Below are 21,157 nucleotides of genomic sequence, written 5' to 3'. Positions count from 1 at the left end.
TTGATAGTTCTCTTGTATTGGTACTCAACAAACTATGATGAAATTAAATAATTAAATCTCACATGGCCACTAAATCATGTAATTTCTTAAAAAAATAGGTTGCCGTCTTAAGCATCAAATATTATATAATTTAATGTCTATCAGAATCATTCTGTCAAGGAAAATTTAATTAATTTTTTTTATTGGGCAAGGATGGATCCATTTTCTACACCTAACCGCATCATAAAAATGAATATAATATATGATTTTTATTTTTTTATGAATACATGTCTCGTGGTCAAACAAAAAAATTAAACATAATTTAAATACACATCTTCATGAGATTTTAGTTGGCTAATATTTCATCATATAATTAAGAGAAAAATTGTAGTGAAAGGATTGTTTTCTGAAATCACGTAAACAATAAAGAAAGTTTACAATTTTTCCATCTTTAATTTTTATTTTTGAAAATATCATTATCGCGATTTATAAATTTTAAATATCAAAATTTAGGTGTTACTTGATTATTTATTTTAATTTGGTTTGTTGGTAAAATCTTTTGAGTACGTGCTACTTGATTCCAAAACCATACATACGTGATACATCTCCATTACCAAGGAAAAACTGATTATTAACCCCCAATTATAGTACTAATTTCACTTTTATATTTTACAAATTAATATTAAAAAGAGAATACTAAAGCAATATTGGATACTTAACTAAAGATACTACATTTTAACTGAAATTTGATTAGTAAAAATAAATGTAAAAGTTATACAACAACAATATTTATACATTCTTATTCTTACTTATAACGGTAAAAGACATGTCCTCGATAAATATTCGATTCAGTTAAGAATTATTAAAATCAAATATGAAAATAAAATACTGTACAATAAATTAAAAAAAGAACATTAAAAACAACCAATAATAGGAGAATCCAAGCAAAAGAAACAACAACAAAAAAAAAATATTTAAAGAATAAAATAAATATTTTTAAAAAACTGATAAATATGGTAGATTATATAAAACGATATTTGACAAATTGGTATAGTACATCTTGAAATATGTCGAAATGAAAAAGATTTATCATATAATTATGGAATTTGGAATGACAATAATAATATTTCCTTTATTCAATTTATGGTGACATAATTTAAATTTACAAAGTTAAATAAGAAAAATATTACTACAATTATTCATATACATTTTATATACGCAAATTATTCAAATAAAAATATTCTTGACTGAAATTTATTCATATTTCTAAATTATTATTAAAACAGTCGATAGTGTAAAAAATTCGAATAGTAAATCATATGATATAAATTGAGATAAAAATAATAATGAGATATAATGAGAGCAGTGAGAAAATAAGGGGAGTTAGCTTTTTGGAGAGTTGTATTTTTTTCCAGAGATGGAGTCTCTCATGCTAAAAAGTATCAACTGTACTACTTTTTCTTCTTCTTTTCAATTCATTCATTAATAATTGTCCTTTGTATTATTTTTATCCCTTTCGTTACTCTCCACTTTCTTCTTCTTCTTGAAAAAAAACTAAACGTCAACTCCAGCTCTTACAAACAGCTTTTCTCTCTGTCAATACACATACATTCCTCTTTTTTTTTTTTTTAATAATAATTTTCTCTGTTTCTTCAAACAAGCTTGAGTTTTTTGATGAAAACTTTTTCTATGGTTATTGAAAGTTGAAATGATGGTTTGTTCTTTTTTTCTCTCTCTCTCATTGTTTTCATGTTTCTTGGATCTTTGATCACGAGGAAAGATAAAAACTTGATTTTGACTTGTACCCTTCTCTCCTCTGCTAGTTTTTCTTGAAAAAAATTTGCAAAGTTGGGATTTTTATAACATGGAATGGCTGATTTAATGTTGAAATTTGTTTAACAATGTCTAATTTTGTAGTGGGGTTGAATCTTAAATGGTTTATAAGTTTGTTCTATGGCTGCTACTTTGTGTTGTCTAGTAATCCCCTTTTTTTTTTGTTTCTTTCTATCTGATAAAGTTTGTTTGCTGAGTTATGAATGCCTAAGATGAGTCCAGCAATTAACAAAATAATTACTCTTTGCTGAATTAGATCAGGAGTAAGAAATTCCCTCATATATTCCACTTTCAAGAGCAAAACCATTTTATTAGTACTACAATTTGTTGATTTTTTTGGCTAAATTTACATATAGATTTTCTCTGTTTTTTTTTTATTTATGATTTTGTGGAAAAAATCTGATTGGGGCTTTCAAGGATAGTAGTGCCTATGATTTATATGAATTGAATTTGTTTTCTACCTTTAAATGTTATTAGACTATGACAAGAAAGGTTCTGTTTTATGAATATGATATCTGTTGGTTATACTTCAGTAAGAATGCTATATGAAATCTTCTTTTTTTCGTTGAAACAACGTTGTCTGCTGGGAAGAATCGTCAATTGATATTATTGTGTCTGCAGGGTGTGGACTAGACATGGAGTTACTAGCTCTTTAGGATTATTGTGCAAGTTGGGATTTTCTGCTGCATGAGAAGCTTGTTGGATCTCATTGATTTTGATCAAGGAGGGATGGCAAGGAAGTTTCTTTCACAAAAAAGACATGGTGGTAAGTGTTTTCGTTCTCTAGTTGCATCACGAGAATGATATTGTCGAAACTAGTGATGTTGGCAAGATGTTCATTAGTTGCTCAAGTTAACAGCCTTTTGATAAATGTTTGATGAATTTTGCCTATGATTTGTCATGAGGAATGCACCCTTTGAAGGGTCAGGGGGGATCCTGAATTAGTTTACTTCATTATGCTCAACATCATTCTTAGCTTAGTCATTCAAGTCCTGTTACGCAATGATTTTTGCTTCTACTTAAGCAACTATGACAGTACGAAGAATTTGTTAGATTACCTGTTATATATAAGCACAACATTAGCATTTAATTGGGACAGAGGGGATATAGATATATCTTCTTCTTTTTCCCCCCCAAAACCAACAGAAAATATGATGATTCATTCATCTATTGTGCAGGTGTCGATACTCCTAGAAATAGCTTGGAGCTTCCTGTTGAAGCGTCTCAATGGTTCTATGCTGGAGGGGACAAAGCACAGGTAAACGTTTTATTATGTCATGTGCAAATTCTTTTATCTGATGTTGGAATACTCTTAGCACATCGAGCACTGAAAGAAAGGATTAAGACATTTACATTTGATAAAATGCTATAACCTGAAGTGTAGGATTTCTCCTGCCTCATGTAATCCTTGTAACTATGGTCTTATAGAGTGGCAAATTTTGCAAGGTCAGGGTGACAGAGAACTCCACAGCTGCTACTTGAAATTTGCTTCGATGTGCAGCAGTTGTACCATTATCTATACCTGTCTAGACTTAGAAAACACAGGCATTTCTTAACTAAAATAATATTGTGCATTATGTATTTTCTTGTAATCTCTACCTAATTTGGTTTTTCAACTTCTGGCCTCTCAAAATCTTCATGTATTATTTGGTACACTGCAAGAATTAAATCAGGCTTCTGAATTGTCCTGAGAGTTGAAATGATTCCTTCTTACTTGTTTGATCCTATGCAAACTCATTCCATATTTGAATGCAGTGCGCTTATCAGATGATTGATTGGCAAGAGAAGAACTGTTACGGGTACGAGGCTCCAATGAAGAAACTGATCAGTGAAGAAATAGCTAGAAGACCAAACACAGGACATAATGCACCTAGTGTGGTTGCACGTCTAATGGGAGTTGATACGTTACCGTTAGATACAAGAAGACCATTACCAAAGCATGTAGAGAAAAAGAATGAAATGAAGGATGGGAACCCTTCTAAAGAGGAATGGTTGAGAAAGGTTTCCATTGATCATGCAACCCAGTCCTCCAGACAGAAAATCTCAATTCCCTTTAACCATGATGAATCATGTGACTCTGACCGACAGATTGATAGCCGAAAACCAAACAAATATAAACCTCGTGAACATCCTCAGGAGGAGGAACTACAGAAGTTCAAAAAAGATTTTGAAGCATGGCAAGCAGCAAGGTTCAAGGAATGTTCAAAGTTTGTTGAACATGGCACCAGTCCGAGTCAATGGTTAGCACAGCAAAGCCTGAACAAGGAAAAGTTGACTCTTTATGCAAATTCAATGAGAACCGCAGCTTCTGAGAAACCTACAGAGCTTAGAGGGCATACAGTAGCAGTGAATCCCTGGGAAAGAGGCCTTTTGAAGCATCAGAAAAATATAAATGAATTTTCTGCACCTGCACAAAATAAGACCTACTGTGTTAAGGAAGTTATACCGAACCCCGATTTTCAGAATCATCCTCTGACAAATTCTTATCGCCGACCTGATGTTGCTCCAGCTCCTACAAAGATAGTAATTCTGAGGCCTGGTCCTGAAAGGATAGTGACTAATGAGAATTCGTGGGCCAGTTCTCCGGGCATTTCTGAAGATAGGGGTAGCATAGAAGAATTTCTTGAGGAGGTCAAGGAAAGACTGAACTGTGAATTGCAAGGAATGAATTCCAAGAGGAGCACTACTGTCAGGGGAGGAGGGATTGAGACCCCTTATAGTGAAAGGTCACCAGATGCGAAGCAAATAGCTCAATCTATTGCAAAACATGCTAGGGAGAGTGTTACTAGGGACTTTGGAACAACATTATCTCGATCAGAATCCACCAGGTCTTATAGAAGTGATATTCATTCCAATGGGGAGAGTTCTCCTGAGTTTGTCAATCGAGATACAAGGAAGTTTTTGACAGAAAGGTTCAGGAATGTCCTCAAGCAAGAAACATCTCATGGTGTGCACAGGCTTGCTCGTGGAAGCTCTAGATCGATGGAACTGAATAATGAAACGTGCAGCTCTGAAGAAATGAGGTATACTTCTAATACGGGAGATAAAGCAACAAATCTGGACAATATGAAAGGTGAATTAAACATGCACAACAGATCTTTCAGACGGGATCATGGCAATGACATGCTTGAGCAGGAACTATCTCCTAGGAGCCTAATTAGATCTTTGTCCGCTCCTGTGTCCGCAACATCATTTGGAAAGCTCCTCCTAGAGGACCGACATATGCTGACAGGGGCCCATATTAGAAGACAGCATGAAGCTATTGAGAAGGTCACATTGAATGTCAAGAAACGGCAAAAAGAGAAATTCAACCTTAGGCGAAAGGTTTCCAGCTTTAGTTATAGTTTCATACTTAAGGGCAAGCTCTTTGGTAGGAAAGTTCATTCTTGGGAAGAACCACATGGACAAACATACAATCTCATGAAAGATTTTCCAAGCCCACCAACTGGAACACCGAATTTTTATGAAAGACATGTAAGGAGCCTAAATAGTCCATTGCATTACTAAATATCTGCATGATGCTGATTTGTCATTACATTAACGATGGATATTATTTGGTTCTAGGAAAATCCTACTGAAGTTCCTCCAAGTCCTGCATCTGTATGCAGCAGCATCAATGAAGAATATTGGAGACAAACAGACTACCTCACCCCATCAATAACTTCTGATGTACCTGCACTGGATGATAGTGAGATGCCCCGTGTTTTCAGAGATATCAGCTCTAATCTGAACGGTATTAGTAAAAGCTTCTATAAGTGTCCTCAAGCATGTGTTGTTCTGTTTTTTGGTCTCCTTATAGCCTATAGGCAAGATCATATTCCTGTGAGACGAACTTGAGAAATTCTCACCATGTTGCTTTGGCTCATATCATTTCACTGTTAAAATATTGTTCAAACTGAGAAACTTTAGCTGTGATCACATAACATTCTTCTGACAGGACTTTTGTCTCACATCACGTGCTTGCAGTTAATAGCCACAGAGATTATACTCATGGACTTGTATCTCATTCCCCTCACTCTCTAATTTAGCACTTCCTTTAATTGCAATATAATTGGTTTTAATTACTGTATCTTGAAAATGTGGAACCACATGGAACTCTAATAGAAGTTGCTATTTTCTTTCTGCATATCAGAGTTAAGGAGGCAACTGAATCAACTAGATACTTATGACTCTGAGGAGACCATGATCGATGAGCAGGCAGTTGAAGAGGAGATGTTGGAGATTGAAGACCAAGCCGAGGCATACATTAGAGAACTGCTCATTGCTTCTGGTCTATATGATGGTTCGCGTGATAAATATATATCAAGATGGGATCCACTTGGAAAGCCTATCAGCAACCAAGTTTTTGAAGAAGTAGAAGAGTCTTACAAACAACTGACAAAGGATGAAGAAGGGTATACTAAGGATCAACTACAGAAAATAAATCACAAGTTATTGTGTGACATGCTGAATGAAGCACTTCCAAGTATACTTGGAGTACCTTCCACAATGTCTAGGTTCATGAAACATGCTGTCGGTCCAATGCCACGACCTCCTCAGGGAAAGAAGTTATTGGAACGTGCATGGGATATTGTCGGTGTTTATGTTCACCCTCCCTGGGATAGAGCCTTTCAATCCCTTGACAATATAGTAGCGAGGGACTTGAGTTCCACCCCTTGGTCTGGATTGATCGACGAAGATGTTAATGCTCTAGGTAAAGACATGGAATGCCAGATTATTGGTGATCTTATTCAAGAAATGATCAAGGATATGTTGTCATAACTTCTTTTTTTTCAACTCTTTATTTTGGTCACTGATATGAAGAAGTTTTGGAACTTCTGAGTGGCCAGGGCATAAAACATGCAAAATGTTAATCTGCCCAAATTAGAGTGTGTTTGATTTACAGAAACTGTAATGTGCAGTCTTTCTAGAGTTGGATGCATGTGTTCATAACGTGTGGCTTGATCTGGTGATATTTATTGTACATACATTATCAGTTCAGATATATTCCCTCCGTCCACCTTTACTTATTCACTATACTATTTTGAGATATCCAATAATACTTTGTTCAGTTTATAAAGTCAATGATTTATTTACTATGTTGTGTCTATTTTACCCTTGATTATATTTAATAAGGGCGACTTGGTAAAGTTACTCCTATTATTTACTGCTTTTTAATTCATGTGTCAAGTCAATAGTGATTAACTATTATTGAACAAAGGGAGTATTAGTTTATTTTGATCTGATAAATCATTTTTGTTTGTAATGTTATATTAAACAGACTTCTGGAAATGTGAAATTTCTGTGTGTGTGCTTGCAGTTAGGCATTATGCTCTGGAATATTTAAGTCACCCTTCTAGTTTTCATGTGAATGAGTTGACTAAATAGGTTGGTGATAGCTACACAATGCGTGTAGGTTGTCACCGAGCATTCCTAGTCACACGGGAAAAAGAGGTCACATATAATGGCATGAAAAGACCATACGCTTTATTATAGCTCACATCCAAACATCTTATTAGCAAACGAGCTCCATGAAGCAGCGCTAAAAGGGAAGGCCCTAATTTTTCTCTTCTTTTACAAGAAGATTAAGATCCAGTCCAAAAATAAGATACAAAAGACAAGGAGTAAGACCAAATATTAGGTAATGGTTCACAATCTTAGGTATCTTAGGAGAGTTGCAAATTATAATGTGTCATTCCATTCTAAGCCAACAGGTCCAATCAAAAGCCTTTTAACATTACTTAGCAAATCAAAATTAGACTCAAGTTTGTGATATATATTAGGTCACACAAATGAATGGTCTTAAATTTTTAACCTCGTTTGCTCCATCGACAAACTTCAAGATCAGAAATCAAAATTTATTAAATATAAAATTTTGGTCACGAGGTCAAATTCATTCTTACTCTCTTCATTCAACAATAATTGTTCACTATACTATTTTAAAATGTTTAATTATATTTGTCCATTTTATGAAATCAATGAATAATTTTGCACTTAGTTTCTAATTTACCCTTCTTATTAATTATAGCCATACATATTTCAAGACATTATATTTATTATATTCGAAGGCGATACAATAAACTTACCCTTCTATTTTTAGTTTATTAAGAAGTGTGCAAAGTCAATAACAGGGAACTATCGTTGAACAGAGAAAGGATAAATTACCGGACAAACGCTTTCGTCTAATGATATTTAATTTGTTATTTCAACAAAATTAATCCTCTTTGCATTTTCAACAAGGAAAATCATTTTGGCCAGAAAATTTGACTAGAATGATAAAATAAATATGTTATTTTACTGTTTTTTAACCTTTTAACTTTAATATCTTTTAATTAAAAATAAAAAAATATCAATTTATTTTTTAATACAAAAAATATTATAAACTTTTAAATTTTTTCATCAAATTTTCAGGCTATTGAGAATCACTCTTTCTACCGTATCAATATATTTTTTCAAGAAAAGAGGTCTAGTTTTTCAGAGGAAGTAAACAGCTTTTTTTTTGTTTGATGGACTTTGTTGTCAAAATAATGCAGTCCAAATTGGGAAACTTTGAATTTCGTGTTAGTCGTGGAAAGTTAACACATTGTTTGTTTGTGTGGTAGCTAGTCATTTTCCAAGCACACATAACAATTTCTACACTCTTTTTTTCAATCAATTAATTAAGGGGTGACCGACGTTTTATGGCCATGTGAGCATTATTATCACGAAGTTATAATGACATAGTTAGAAATTTTATGACGAATTCAAATTCCGATATTATATTAGCTTTGAACGCACCTTTGTTATTGTGTTATAGGTCTTCATTAGTTTTAAGGATGGTTAAAAATACTAAATGTATTAATATAAAATATGATTTAAACTGTATATAATATATTGGACATTTTGAGACCATCGTAACTACGTTCGTGCAGAACACATTAATTAGATGACAAATTTCGTAATTAATTTTTATATTTTATAGTTATTTAATGAATTTATATTATGATTTGAGCCAAATATACTCACATATGAAAAATTCATATGTTTGTACTCTAGAGCCCTTTTAAGTGAAGCCTCAATTCACTCTTGAGAAAAAACTAGCCAGAAGAAAGAAAAAAGAACTAACTACATTTTTTTATACTAATAATTTAATTAATAAAAAGTTACATTTTTTAATTTCTTTGCATTTTTTTACCCCTCCATGGAAACTTCTATTTTTTTTTTTGCTTACTTAGTGGATTGAATCCAAAATTTTAAAATTTGAAGGGGAAATATGTTTACCAACTGAACAATCCTTTTTATTATTCAAATTTGTATCGAGAAGATTTATATATTTTTCTTAAAAAAAAGAAGGATAACATGATGGGAAAAAAGACAAATATACCCCTGAATTATCGTGAATGGTATGCAAATATCCTCCGTCATACTTTTGGGACATTGGTGACCCTACCGTCCAAAAACTAGAACATGTATGCCCTTTATACTAACTGACATACACGTGTCATAATTTTATCTATCGATCAAACATTTATTGACAGAGAAGATTGCGCCACGTGTCCCTTTTTATTTTTTTTTAGGATGAAGGGCATATATGCTTTAGTTTTTGGACGGCATGGACATTAATGTCCCAAAAGTATGACGGAGGGTATTTGCATACCATTTACAATAGTTAAGAGGTATATTTATCCTTTTTCCTTGACATGATTAATAAAAGGTTCAATTAGATTGTTGATATTTCCTTTATTAAATTTCAAAAGAGGAGGGAATTTTACAAATAGGATCAACAGAAGTTCACATGTTAGATTAGATTTATTGACTTGATTAACTTTTTGGTTTTTAATTGGATTGATGGATTTGTCATTATGTTCTAAATACAATTAACATTCATTCAACATTAATTAACGAACAAATTAAAAATGAAAACGTAAACAAAGAGAAGGTTGTGCATGTGCGCTTACATGTGGTACCATCAACTTTTGAGTTTTTAATGTGTAAGCTTGAGCGTATTTGAGTTATTTAGACTTTCAAAAGACTCGTGACGTGGTATGATGAATAAAATTTGTTCACCTTTAATTAAAAGTCTTAAATTTAAATTTTATTGAATTTTATGTGGCACCAATCCAAATTGATCATGGTCCTGAAATGGATACTTCAAATTTATTTTGATATACTAAGACTTTTTTTATTTTCATTTTTGTGGTGAACAAGATAAGAGATCCGAGACTAAGATAATTAGGAGTTAGGACATATGAAGATCAAGATGCACAAATATGTCTCATTGTAAGGAGGTGTGAGAGATTGACTATGATGGATACAAAAAGTTAAAAGAAATATTGAAATACGTAATTTAACAAGACATGATAAATCTGGACTTACTGAAGACATAACCTTATTATATAAGAGGGTATTATGAAGTTAGAAGATTATGATAGAATGTTAGTAAGTAATCAATCATTGTCTAGTTAGTTTCATCATTTTGACAAGTATTACTCCCACACTGTCCAATTTATATGACTTACTCTCCTTTTTAGTCAATTTCGTCTCAGAACAGATGACACATTTGTCAATTAAGTTACAATTTAATTTTAAAATGCTCATTTTAACTTTAATGAAATAATTGATAGTTTCACAAATATCTATTATTTATTTTACACCATAAGTTATAATTTTTTTTCTAAAAAATAAATTTTATTTCAAATCAAATTAATTTATATAAAATAGATCGAATGGAGTATTTATTATTGCTACTATTTTTTTTGTAGCATGCATTAATATATTTTTGAAGAATAATCAATCTATAGAGAAGAAAATGAGAGAATATGTCACAAGGGGTGGGGTGGGTGGGGTATATAAAACAAAAAGAAGAAAACGTGCCTCGTAAATTGGCGGCAAATTGGCCGCGTATTCCGGGTAGTTGATAGACTCGCCCTAGACCTTTTTTTTTTTAATTTTTTAATTTTTAAATTTCCACAACACAAAAGACAAAAGCAAAATACTACTGGCAAGTACTTAATAAACTAGTCGTATTCACTAATTATTATGTTAAATAATTACATAATCAAATACTATACTAAAAATTACATTGTTAGTATATACAATCATCTAAATAATAACAACAAAAATAATAACATATCTAATGAAATTTCACAATAAAATTTAGAAAAGGCAGAAAGTATCAAAAAGAGAGACTGTTTTCAAAAGCTCACCAACACAAGTGCGAAGTACAAAAGAATTGAAATAAGAAACAATGTAATAGTAGTTAAAACAACACTAAAATCATGTGATAATCAAGATACCACGAACAACATATTAGGATGATAAAAACGACATTAAAGTAGCACTACATTACCTTACCTTTCTATCCAACTATATATATATATATATATATATTATTTATGCTTTCTTATTTAGAATAATGTTTTCGATAACTCGAAATATTTAATCGTAATGAAGGATGAATCTGTGTGAACATTAATGAGTACATAATTATGAGTTGAACAAAGTGTCAGAACCGACCGTCCGTCTTTGGCGTGCGATAATGTTCAAACATTCACTCTGACATTTACTATAATTCTTACCCTAATCCACAAGCAAATTCTATAAATTAAAACCATTATTTGTAGTACGGATCTGACTCAATCTCTCACATTTCATAGTTTTTTTTTATTGATATTTAAAATTATACCAAATATATTATTATTATCATTATATCGTAATTTTTACTTTATAAAAATTAAAAATCATGAATATATATATATATATATATTGATTTTTGTATCAATGACACTCAATTAGATTATATCAATAATTTCTTAAATTTGTTATTAAGTTTTATTTAAACACAAAAATAATGATATTAAACTAAATAAAAATAGAAAGTATCAAAAATTTCTTTTAATCTTATAGTCTTAAGTATGTCGAGTAAAAAATTATAATTAAAGAGTTTTTAAAAAGATTTTCTTTTTCTTAAAGTGAACTAAAATAGAATGTGAGAAATACACATAAAAAATATCTAATTAAATAAAAATATTTTATTATATATTTACATGAATACACATCAAGAATATCTAATTAAATAAAAATATTTACATGGCCAGTAGAAATAAATCATAATTCAAATGTTTGAGACTCTCTTGAATTTAAGTGATAGCTAATTTATTCATCTATTCTGTAAATGTTTTTACTTTAAATGTCCCATCTCTAACTTAATAGTGGCTGCTTTCAAAATCATAAGAAATGTTGAAATTGGAAAAAAAGAAATAAAAGAAAATCTGTGCTAAATATTAATTTTTAAATTCTTAATTGAACACTAATGTAGATGTAAAATAATGGGTGGGAAAATAGAAAAATAAAAAAGTTTCAAACTTTAGTTTGGTATTTACCAAGATATATGAAAATCCCTCCTTTTCCATATAAAAATATATCATGGGTTGGTGAAAAATTCTGAGCTTTGATGTTTTCCATTTTCAGAAATTATATGTATTATCATATATATCATATACATGTGAACAAAAATACACACATGTGTATCATGAACACAGTAAATTAATATTATATTCATTTTTCTATTCTTTGGTATATATTTACACCCATTTTGATTCTGAAAACACTCTAGATATACTATTACCTAAATCATTATAAAGTAAAAATTAGATGAGACAGTCAATTTTTGAGCCAGCAAATTAAAGTTAAAGCATAGTTTAAAATTTGTAATATTAAATATATAATAAATATAAAAACTTCTCATTAATAGTAAATGTAATTATTTTAAATATAAAAAATATATTATTATTTTTTAAATAAATAAATTAGATAAAATATATATACTTATTGAATAACTTTTCTTTTGAGCCTATAATCTCTCTTTACCTAAAAAAAAAGCTAAGGGTGAAGTTTGTGTACCTCTTATTTTTTTCATACTTATTTGTAAAGTTACACTAAATATATTATTATTGACATGTATAGTTTAAAATGTTCTGCAACAATGTCGTATCACATGATAGAATATACAAAAATCTAACAATATAAAGAAGTTGTTTTAGATAAACCCTCGATGCAAAAAAATAAAATAAAATATCAATGCAGATCAATTTTCTTTTAATTCATTGCTACAACTTCCCTAATTCTTGTTATTCTCCTGGTTTGTATTAAATTTTCGAATTTATTATATGCTTACTTAGCTATTTTTTTACCATTATGAAAAAAATCTTAATTAATTACCATGTTTGTATATATTGGCAAGCGAAATATACAAATAAAGTTCTGATACAGAACTGATATATACTTGTCCTATTTATATATTCGCAAACGAAATATACAAACGAATAGAAATATACAAACCACAATCTCTATAGCAAACGGAAGTCGGATTGATTTTCTTGATGAGCAGTACTACTACATAAATAAAATCATAGAAAAGATAAAATCTTTATGCCCATAATTAGGATGAACATTAACTTCCAAAATTGGTATGGTACATAACCAAGAAAATTAGAGAATCCTATAAGAAAATCATAGTCCATCATGTTTTATGGGTATTACCTCAATCCCAAGAGAATCATTTCTCTAATAATTATTTAATTCTTACTCTAATAATAGACCCCCAAAAAGTCATTCAATTTAGTAATTATAAAAAAAAAAAAAAGGGTCCTACTTTAAGTGTATATTAGAGAATATACATATTATATATACGTCCAAATCTTGTCTTTTACTGTTGATGAGTAGTAGTAGTAGTCAGTAGTTTTCTTCTCTTCTCTCCCGCTTTTGCTTTACTTTCTGGTTACCCTTTTTTTACTCACTCTCTCTGTTTACTTCAAAGATACAATTTTGTGATGACCCTTTTAAGGAATTGACTAAAACAAAGAGGAAAATTATGGATTGGGAAAAACAGCAGCAGCAGCCACCGGTGTCGGCGCCGCAGCAGACGGCGGAGGAATTGAACGGGACAGTTAGTGGTGGGATGTTTGTGAAAGTGATGACGGATGAGCAAATGGAAGTTTTAAGGAAGCAAATCGCTGTTTATGCAACTATTTGTGAACAACTTGTTGATTTGCATAAATCCATGGCTTCACAACACGATCTTGCTGGTTCGTCTAGTTTTATATTTATATTTGGTGTTGATATCTAATTGGGCCTTTTTTTTTTCTGTTAATTTTATCAATTTTTTTGTCTTTTTTAGCTATGGTTTCTCTATTCTGTTTTTTTTGGGTTGATTTTGTCTTCTTTTTTTCCTCTAGGAATTAAAGTTCAAAAACTTGAGAGAATAGAAAAAAGAAATCATTTCATAATTCTTACCTTTTCTGTTATTTGGTAGAAGTAAATAAATTCAAATAGTTCTATTCAACTTAAATGTCTCAAAAATTCAAAGTTTTGTGTTTCCTTTTGGTATAGAATTTCATTGTATTGATTCTCCTAAGTTTTTGAATTTTTGTACTTTTGGTATAGAATCTCATTTGATTCTTTAGTTTTATTTCTTACTCTTCCCATCCAAATATAGTCCTCTAGGTTATCTCTCCCACATAATCCTTTGAGAATCATGTAACGCTATGTGCGGGGTCCGGGGAAGGACCGAATTGTTAAGGGTCTATTGTACGCAATTTTACCATGCATTAGCTTGAACCCTTGATCTCCCCGTAACATGACAATAACTTTACTAGTTAGGCGACTTGTAAAAAAATGTAGTAGTGAAACTTGCCTGTAACATGGAAGCTGGAAATCTTTCAATCCATGACTGTATGCTGAAATCTTTAATTGATTGCGATGTTCAATGACAGGTAGATTTTGCGGACTTTCATATTTTTATTCGATGAAATCGCTTCAAAGGAAACCAAATATAACCTCCTCCTTTTGAGTGGTTCTTCAAAATTTTTGTATATGATAAACGACCATTTCCATGTTTCAAGATACTAGTATTGGTTTCATTCGACTTTAGAGTGAATGATTGTACTGTTAACCAATGATGCAAGAAGCTGGAGGACGATAGATTTCTCAGTTAGACTTATTAATGGTCTTAATTTGTTGTGCTTAACATCCATATGTTCAACTTGATGTGTTTGTAGTGATCGCTAATATTACTTTCTGAATTTGAATTCATCTAATGTGAGCAACATCTGTACCTGCAACCTCAGGAGCCAGGCTGGGGAATCTGTACTGCGATCCACTGGTGACATCTGCTGGTCATAAAATCACTGGTAGACAACGCTGGACTCCAACGCCTATGCAACTTCAGATTCTTGAGCGCATATTTGAACAAGGCAATGGAACTCCAACCAAACAGAAGATCAAAGAGATAACTTCTGAATTATCTCAACATGGCCAAATTTCTGAAACAAATGTGTATAATTGGTTTCAAAATAGGCGTGCTCGATCAAAAAGGAAGCAACAGGTTGCAGCAACAAACAACACTGAATCAGAGGTGGAGACAGAGGTTGAGTCGCCCAATGAAAAGAAAACAAAGCCAGAGGATCTGCAGTCTTCTCACATGCCTACTTCAATGGCTGAAGATCTTGGCTATGAGAACCCTGACGTGAGCTCTGGAATGCATTCACTAGATCCACGAACCAGTAAACCCGAGCCTATGTTTCCATCAGACGGTAGTTCAAAACCCGCTGCAAGTTATGGCCAAATGTCCTTCTATGGAATGTCTAATCCAAGTATGTTTTTCTAGTTCCTATAACATCATTTTGTTTTTACCTCTGTACTATAGTGCTCTAATATTTAGATATAAATGAAGTTGCTCTTCTGTCAAAATTTCTAAATATGAGCTCCATAGCCAAAATTGTTTCTGGTCTCGAATTCTCAAAATGTCATCGAAAGTGATAGACACACACCAGGTCCAGGTGATGGGAATTTCTGCATATTAGGAATCATAATGAATTATATGTACTTTCTGCTTTCATTCAATGTTTCACGAGGACATCAATAGCATTTGAAGACCTGCATTTTAAACTGCTATGTTTTTGTCAGAAAAACTTACTGTACCTTAAAACTTCTCATGGAGTTAATGCATCACATTCACAATTGTCACCTTCTCTAGCACAAAATAATGTCTTCAACTAAAACTTAATCCAAACTCGAAGCACCTGTAACAACGATGAGAGAACAGGACTGACAAAATCCATCTTTGGCCAACACCTAGATCAAAACGCAGCTTGAGTTGTTATTCAGGGTTCATATTGTTGATTCTAGGTAGCTGACCTATAATGGCCTGTTCTTAATCTTTTTGATGCATTTGAGTGATAAAAATGGACATGCAGGAATGGACCAGCTAATGGGAAAGATGGAAGTGCCTGGGAGCTATCATCCATATATACATGCAGACGACTACAACATGACCGGCTAACTACCAATTTGGAAACTAAGTTTCATGTGCATTTCAGCAAATTAGAATGAGACTAGAAGCCCCAAAACTCTAGCCAGAGTTTTTGATCCTACCGTGCGTTAGCCAATTGATGATTATATTACAGAACTGTGTGTGAAAAATTGTACTTATGGACCATGCTTATAGGAACTATGTAGTAAATAGTATTTTCATTTTGATTTCTCCATTTGCTTTGTAATTTTTACTTTTGGAATGAAGATTTTGTTAAATCATGATGCAGGGTTGTGCTCTGAATTTCAAAGAAATTTTTTATACAATTTTTTTTTTTAAAAAAAGCACATTATAGGAGTTCTTTTTTTTAAAAAAAATTATAGAAAAAGTTGTCGACTTCTTGGTCCCTTCCCCCTATATCTTACCGACAAATGATCTACGCATTATATAAGAGAGGAAGTTGAACATATAAATACAAACTATTCTTTTAACAGAAACCAAAGGAAAAGTTGGAAGGGAAATAATTTTGTTAAGCAAAGTTAGTCAATGTTGTGCTAGTATATCAAACTAAAAAAGTAAAAAAGTGTAGTAGTGAAAAATACAGTAGAATTAGTCAAAGTATACCAAACTAACCTAACACCATCTTTTTTTGTAAAGAAAAAGGAACACTCATGAGGAGTTCCATCCTTTAATGACATAATCATGTCATAAAGAATTGCTTAGGATTTGACTTGTGAATAATAATAATAAAACTTAGTAAGAAAATCTTTTAGATCAAAATTTTCAGTTTCCTGTACTTACTGAATTAATTTTTCTTTCTCTGCTTGTTGGCATTTGCAATCAATACCACATGCTTTGCATAGATCAATTCAGATTTTCCATCTTACTGTGTCTAATTTGATTCTAGGAATTACATTCCCTAGGAATGTCAATACTTTAGCCCCCTCTGGAGGCAACTTCATACAATCTAGTTTGGGATACAAAATGTCACAGGTTCAAAAACAAATCATAGAGAAGTGATTTTACATTATCCATCCTTGTCATTCTCTATCAGGTGTCGATAGACACTTTTTAGATCGAAAGCATGGATAATGAATAATCACGAAGCTATTAATACGTGTTAAGCATGTTGCTAACGATAATTTCTTTTCGAGTACTAAAGGGATCAGTTTCTTACAACTCTTCTGCAGCTTGAATTGTGGAAGCATAGCTGGGTTGGGCAGCTGGCTCCACTGTGACAAGGGTAAGGACGTACTAGAACAAACATGTAAATGGAAGTTCCACATCTTCAGGAGATTTATAGTACCATTGTTCCAATATCACTTCATATTGTCTAGCAAAATGAGAAGGTTAGAATGGGATATACAAATTTAACTATGACAACAGTTGAGTGATGTTACAATCAAATAACCTATTTTATTATCGTAACATTTCTTTACAGTCCATTCAGAGTGAGTTACTATGGCTATATATTGGAAAGGTATACTAACGAGAGATTTTTGACACTAGGATACGGCTGATCTTAGTCGCTTTGCTGCACGTTCTAGGTTGATTGCATGCCGATGTAATCCATGCCATGCCTCGGAGGAACCCTTACTCCATGAACCTAACTTAGCAATCTGCTCATGCAGAGAACCCAAGTTGACAAGAGGTACAGTAGTCGGCCGCCCATGAGCACACTACCAAATGAAAAGATATTACAGTCATTAATAATATGGAATTCCTCCTGTAGACATACCACCAAATGCAGTTCTAATACAGATATTTCCTGAAATGCAATTTTCTACTCACTTGAAAACACAATGAAGTCTGCTTCAACTCCTCAACAATGAGAGAACACTCTGAAGGCAACAATGCATCTCCAAACATAATTGCACCTACAAAAATAAGTAAATAAATAAATAGAACGGCAACATCAGGAATCAATCCATCGATTTTGCTTCACCCCCAGAATTAGTTGGCCTGCTATGCCGATCCTCATTCCTCTGTTCCACTATATCCATATCGGAGATGAAATCGAAGACATCAGAAGTAAAGAGAAATATCTCAAATCTAAGTGATCCTAATTCCCATTTCTCTCTCTTTTTCTTACGTGGGGGTGGGTGGAGGTGAGAGAGCCTTCAAGGTAGCTCCAAATTCATAAATTAAATATTAACTTACTCCTGCAAGCCTTGTTATTCAGGATACGATTCACTGATGGAGGTACTATTGATGATCCATCTGTGTCAGCAAGCTGTGAGTTGCAATCGAATACATTATTTAGAGAACATGACACAACATTTAAGCAAGAACAGAAGCAAGATTCCACATGAGAATGATTAGAGTTGATTAAATGAAGGAGTGAAATATGAGAGCGAGCTAGTGTCAATGGACTAACCTGTTGAAGAAATTCTAACAGATCCACATCTGTTAGATTAACACCCAGAATACAGGGAACCTGTAGTACCAAGAAAACCATTTTATTATGAAACACGTGCAAATGTATCTCGTTCGCTAGTGCAGTATTCCCTTAAACACGTGTAAACCTCTATATTGTCTTGTTACTGATGGTATTAGAACAAAAAAGATATTCCCTTTTAGAAGTTACAATTCATATTTCACTAGCTATAATCAACCCAATTAAAACATAAAATGAACCTTAAGAGACAATGCGCACAAATGACCCGTGGAAGCCTAAACCCAAAAATCTTTCTTGCTTTAAACAAGATGGAACACAGGACAGATATAAACTGTTGTATTGATACCTCAGAATGGATTGATAAGACTGAGAAGAAGTGCTTGTGCTTGTCATGCTTTGTTTTCCACAATTAGACAGGCATATATACTTCAGAGGAAGGAATAGGAATGCTAAAGTTAATAAGCTATAAAGTGTAGTAAAAGGTTCGAGAATGTTGGTGTGCAATCTCTCACAGCCCTTGTGTATTTACACAATATAACTTAGCTTTATTCCCGATAATTCCTAATCCCAATTCTTGTTTCCTAATAGTTGATGTCACTTCCTAATCCTGTATTAACAACAACAATCAATACTATATATTATCTTTCCCTTCTAAGACTGATTTGCAAATGGTCTACATCTACTTAACTTTCTGAATGTATAATATGACAGAGACAAGTATTAGAGAATGTTACCGCAAGAAGTCTGACAGATGTTTGCTGCTTGTGAATCAGATTCAAGTTCCTGCTTTAACCAAAACATATAACTTCATGCTAGAGTTATGTTCAACCTTAATGAATGTTGCAAAATTTAGTGGAATGAAATTTCTGGTAAGTAGTAATTTTCTCAAGTTCCATAGGCTGGTTGTAAAAAAATCTAAAACAAAAATCCGTAACTTACCTGGTAAATGATTTTGAAGCTTCAGAATGAATGTTGCAGATCCAACCCCAGTTTTGAATTTGGTCAGCATAATTGTGTAATAATTGATAACCAATTTCAGGCATGACCTGCAAAAGCATGGGCAAAGACTCAAATATCAATGTTAGCGATTATAAATGGTTTCAAGACTTCCCCACAATCCAAGCGGCGCAAGGCAAAGATAAACTCTAATTCACATATGATGACCATAACGTACCAATTCTTGCTCGGAATCAAGATAGGTTGTTGTTCTTTTTTGTCCAGATAGAACCTGATAATTCACTAAGTTACCAACTCCACGTTGAAACGACACATCAATGAGTTTTTAGACAATCATTACCTTCTCACGCAGTTCTTCCAAACGAATTCGCTCGTCTGCAGCATGCTGTAGAATATGACAATGTGCAACAGTCAATGAAGATAAATGCTAGAATCAAACAAAAGATCATAATATCTTGACTATGTAAAAAGGGACAGACATTTATTTTGGCATGGGCGCCACAGCTTCTACAAAAGAATATACTCAACCAGACGGTCAGAAAGTGATGAAACAAAGATAAAGCACCCTATATCACTCTGCTTTTCTTCAGTACTATCACTAATTGCAATACAAAAGAATACGACATTACATGGTTGAAGTATTAGTCATGCAGGGAATGTTTATGTTGTAATAATAATGTAAAAATTATTATGAGGTGAATAATAATATCGCGATTCTTATGCAATGAATAATAACCGAGTGATGCTATATAGGGACAATCTACTTTATAAAGGGATTTTTTCCCTGTAAATACTAATATCCATGCATTGTTGACATGTGTTCTCTTAATAATGAATGGTTAAATACCGCCAACCAAACGCTGCATTAGTTATGTCGAGCTTACTTTTTTATCATGCGGATAACTGAGTGATACATGGTTATGTAGATATTACTTTTACTTACATGGCCAACAACTATTATACTATGTATGTAGAAGTTTATGCTGACATCAATATTGGCTAATGAGTCTAACCAAACGATCCCTAAAATAAACAATTCTAAAGTAAATGCATTATAAGGAAATTCATGAAAAATCAAGAAAGACCATAATGGACCTGATCAATTATAGCAAGTGTTGTGCCGCCCACAATCGGAATAAACTTCTTATCAACCTGTTGGAGTACTTTGGCACCACACAGGCAGTTTCTATCAATGGTATTAGGAACCAATGAATCACCAAGAAAATGCAATATGCCAGAAGTGACATTGAGTACAGTATCCTGATTCTTACGACTCTTTGTTCCAGTGCCGCTCTGCATCTCATATTGGAAAAGGAAATCTGTCATCTTAACAAATCAGAGAAGAAGTCACAAAAACATTTGAGATATAGCTAAAGTACTCCACTGTAATCTCTGGACAGAAGTCCCTCCATTTTGTCCCAGAATCTAAGATACTTTGAGTTTCTTTTGTTGGTGCAAATTCTGAAAATTCGAATAAAAATGTCAGGCATGACAATTCTATCACAAGATCAGCACATAAGCAATATGGAATCTGAAAGAGACTATGTTGCCTAGGACACTGAGAAAGAGACACTGTAATCTCTAATGCTTTCATGTTTAATAAGAATGCAGGCTTAGTCTTGAAAAGTAGGTGAAGGAAATCAAGCAAATTAACTGAAACATGCGCTACAAAAATTAAGCTCTTATTCAATACAGGAACTGTTAGAGTGCGGGGTGGGGGT

At 32.5% G+C, this 21,157-nt stretch overlaps 3 protein-coding genes across 34 annotated transcripts in view; 2 read left to right on the top strand and 1 right to left on the bottom strand.

The window, feature by feature from the left end:
• The first annotated feature begins 1,344 nt into the window (after nt 1-1,344).
• On the top strand, nt 1,345-6,867 carry LOC107010219. Of its 3 annotated transcripts, none has more exons than XM_015209464.2 (6): nt 1,345-1,418; nt 2,434-2,578; nt 2,991-3,070; nt 3,568-5,286; nt 5,377-5,545; nt 5,945-6,867. In XM_015209464.2, the coding sequence occupies exons 2-6, from the start codon at nt 2,500-2,502 to the stop codon at nt 6,571-6,573; spliced, it is 2,676 nt and encodes an 891-aa protein (XP_015064950.1). In that variant the 5' UTR covers nt 1,345-1,418; nt 2,434-2,499; the 3' UTR covers nt 6,574-6,867. The 3 variants fall into 3 exon arrangements, with proteins under 3 accessions (XP_015064950.1, XP_015064951.1, XP_015064949.1); XM_015209465.2 differs by having other exon boundaries at nt 1,346-1,427; XM_015209463.2 differs by lacking the exon at nt 1,345-1,418 and adding an exon at nt 1,461-1,693.
• A 6,595-nt stretch (nt 6,868-13,462) lies between these two features.
• LOC107010228 (WUSCHEL-related homeobox 8) lies at nt 13,463-16,384 on the top strand. The gene is made up of 3 exons (XM_015209473.2): nt 13,463-13,856; nt 14,898-15,422; nt 16,026-16,384. Exons 1-3 carry the CDS (start codon nt 13,643-13,645, stop codon nt 16,109-16,111), a joined length of 825 nt encoding a protein of 274 aa, XP_015064959.1. The 5' UTR covers nt 13,463-13,642; the 3' UTR covers nt 16,112-16,384.
• Nucleotides 16,385-17,368: 984 nt separating this feature from the next.
• The window catches only part of LOC107010216 (DNA mismatch repair protein MLH3), a 54,324-nt gene continuing 50,535 nt past the window's right edge, over nt 17,369-21,157 (bottom strand). For 21 of the 30 annotated variants that reach the window (XM_027914430.1, XM_027914427.1, XM_027914431.1 and 18 more), the window contains 10 exons: nt 20,821-20,897; nt 20,532-20,729; nt 19,777-19,821; nt 19,654-19,707; nt 19,419-19,525; nt 19,214-19,265; nt 18,459-18,518; nt 18,242-18,314; nt 17,873-17,958; nt 17,369-17,760 (listed from right to left, as the gene is read on the bottom strand). In XM_027914430.1, coding sequence (XP_027770231.1) covers nt 17,587-17,760; nt 17,873-17,958; nt 18,242-18,314; nt 18,459-18,518; nt 19,214-19,265; nt 19,419-19,525; nt 19,654-19,707; nt 19,777-19,821; nt 20,532-20,729; nt 20,821-20,897 — 926 coding nt within the window. In that variant the 3' untranslated portion in view covers nt 17,369-17,586. The other 9 variants (XM_027914416.1, XM_027914443.1, XR_003576528.1 and 6 more) reach the window with 8 other exon arrangements.

Source organism: Solanum pennellii, chromosome 2, assembly GCF_001406875.1.
Source record: "Solanum pennellii chromosome 2, SPENNV200".
Taxonomy (NCBI): Eukaryota; Viridiplantae; Streptophyta; class Magnoliopsida; order Solanales; family Solanaceae; genus Solanum; species Solanum pennellii.
Note: the sequence above shows the minus strand (reverse complement) of the source record. Positions and strands in the feature narration are given on the sequence as shown.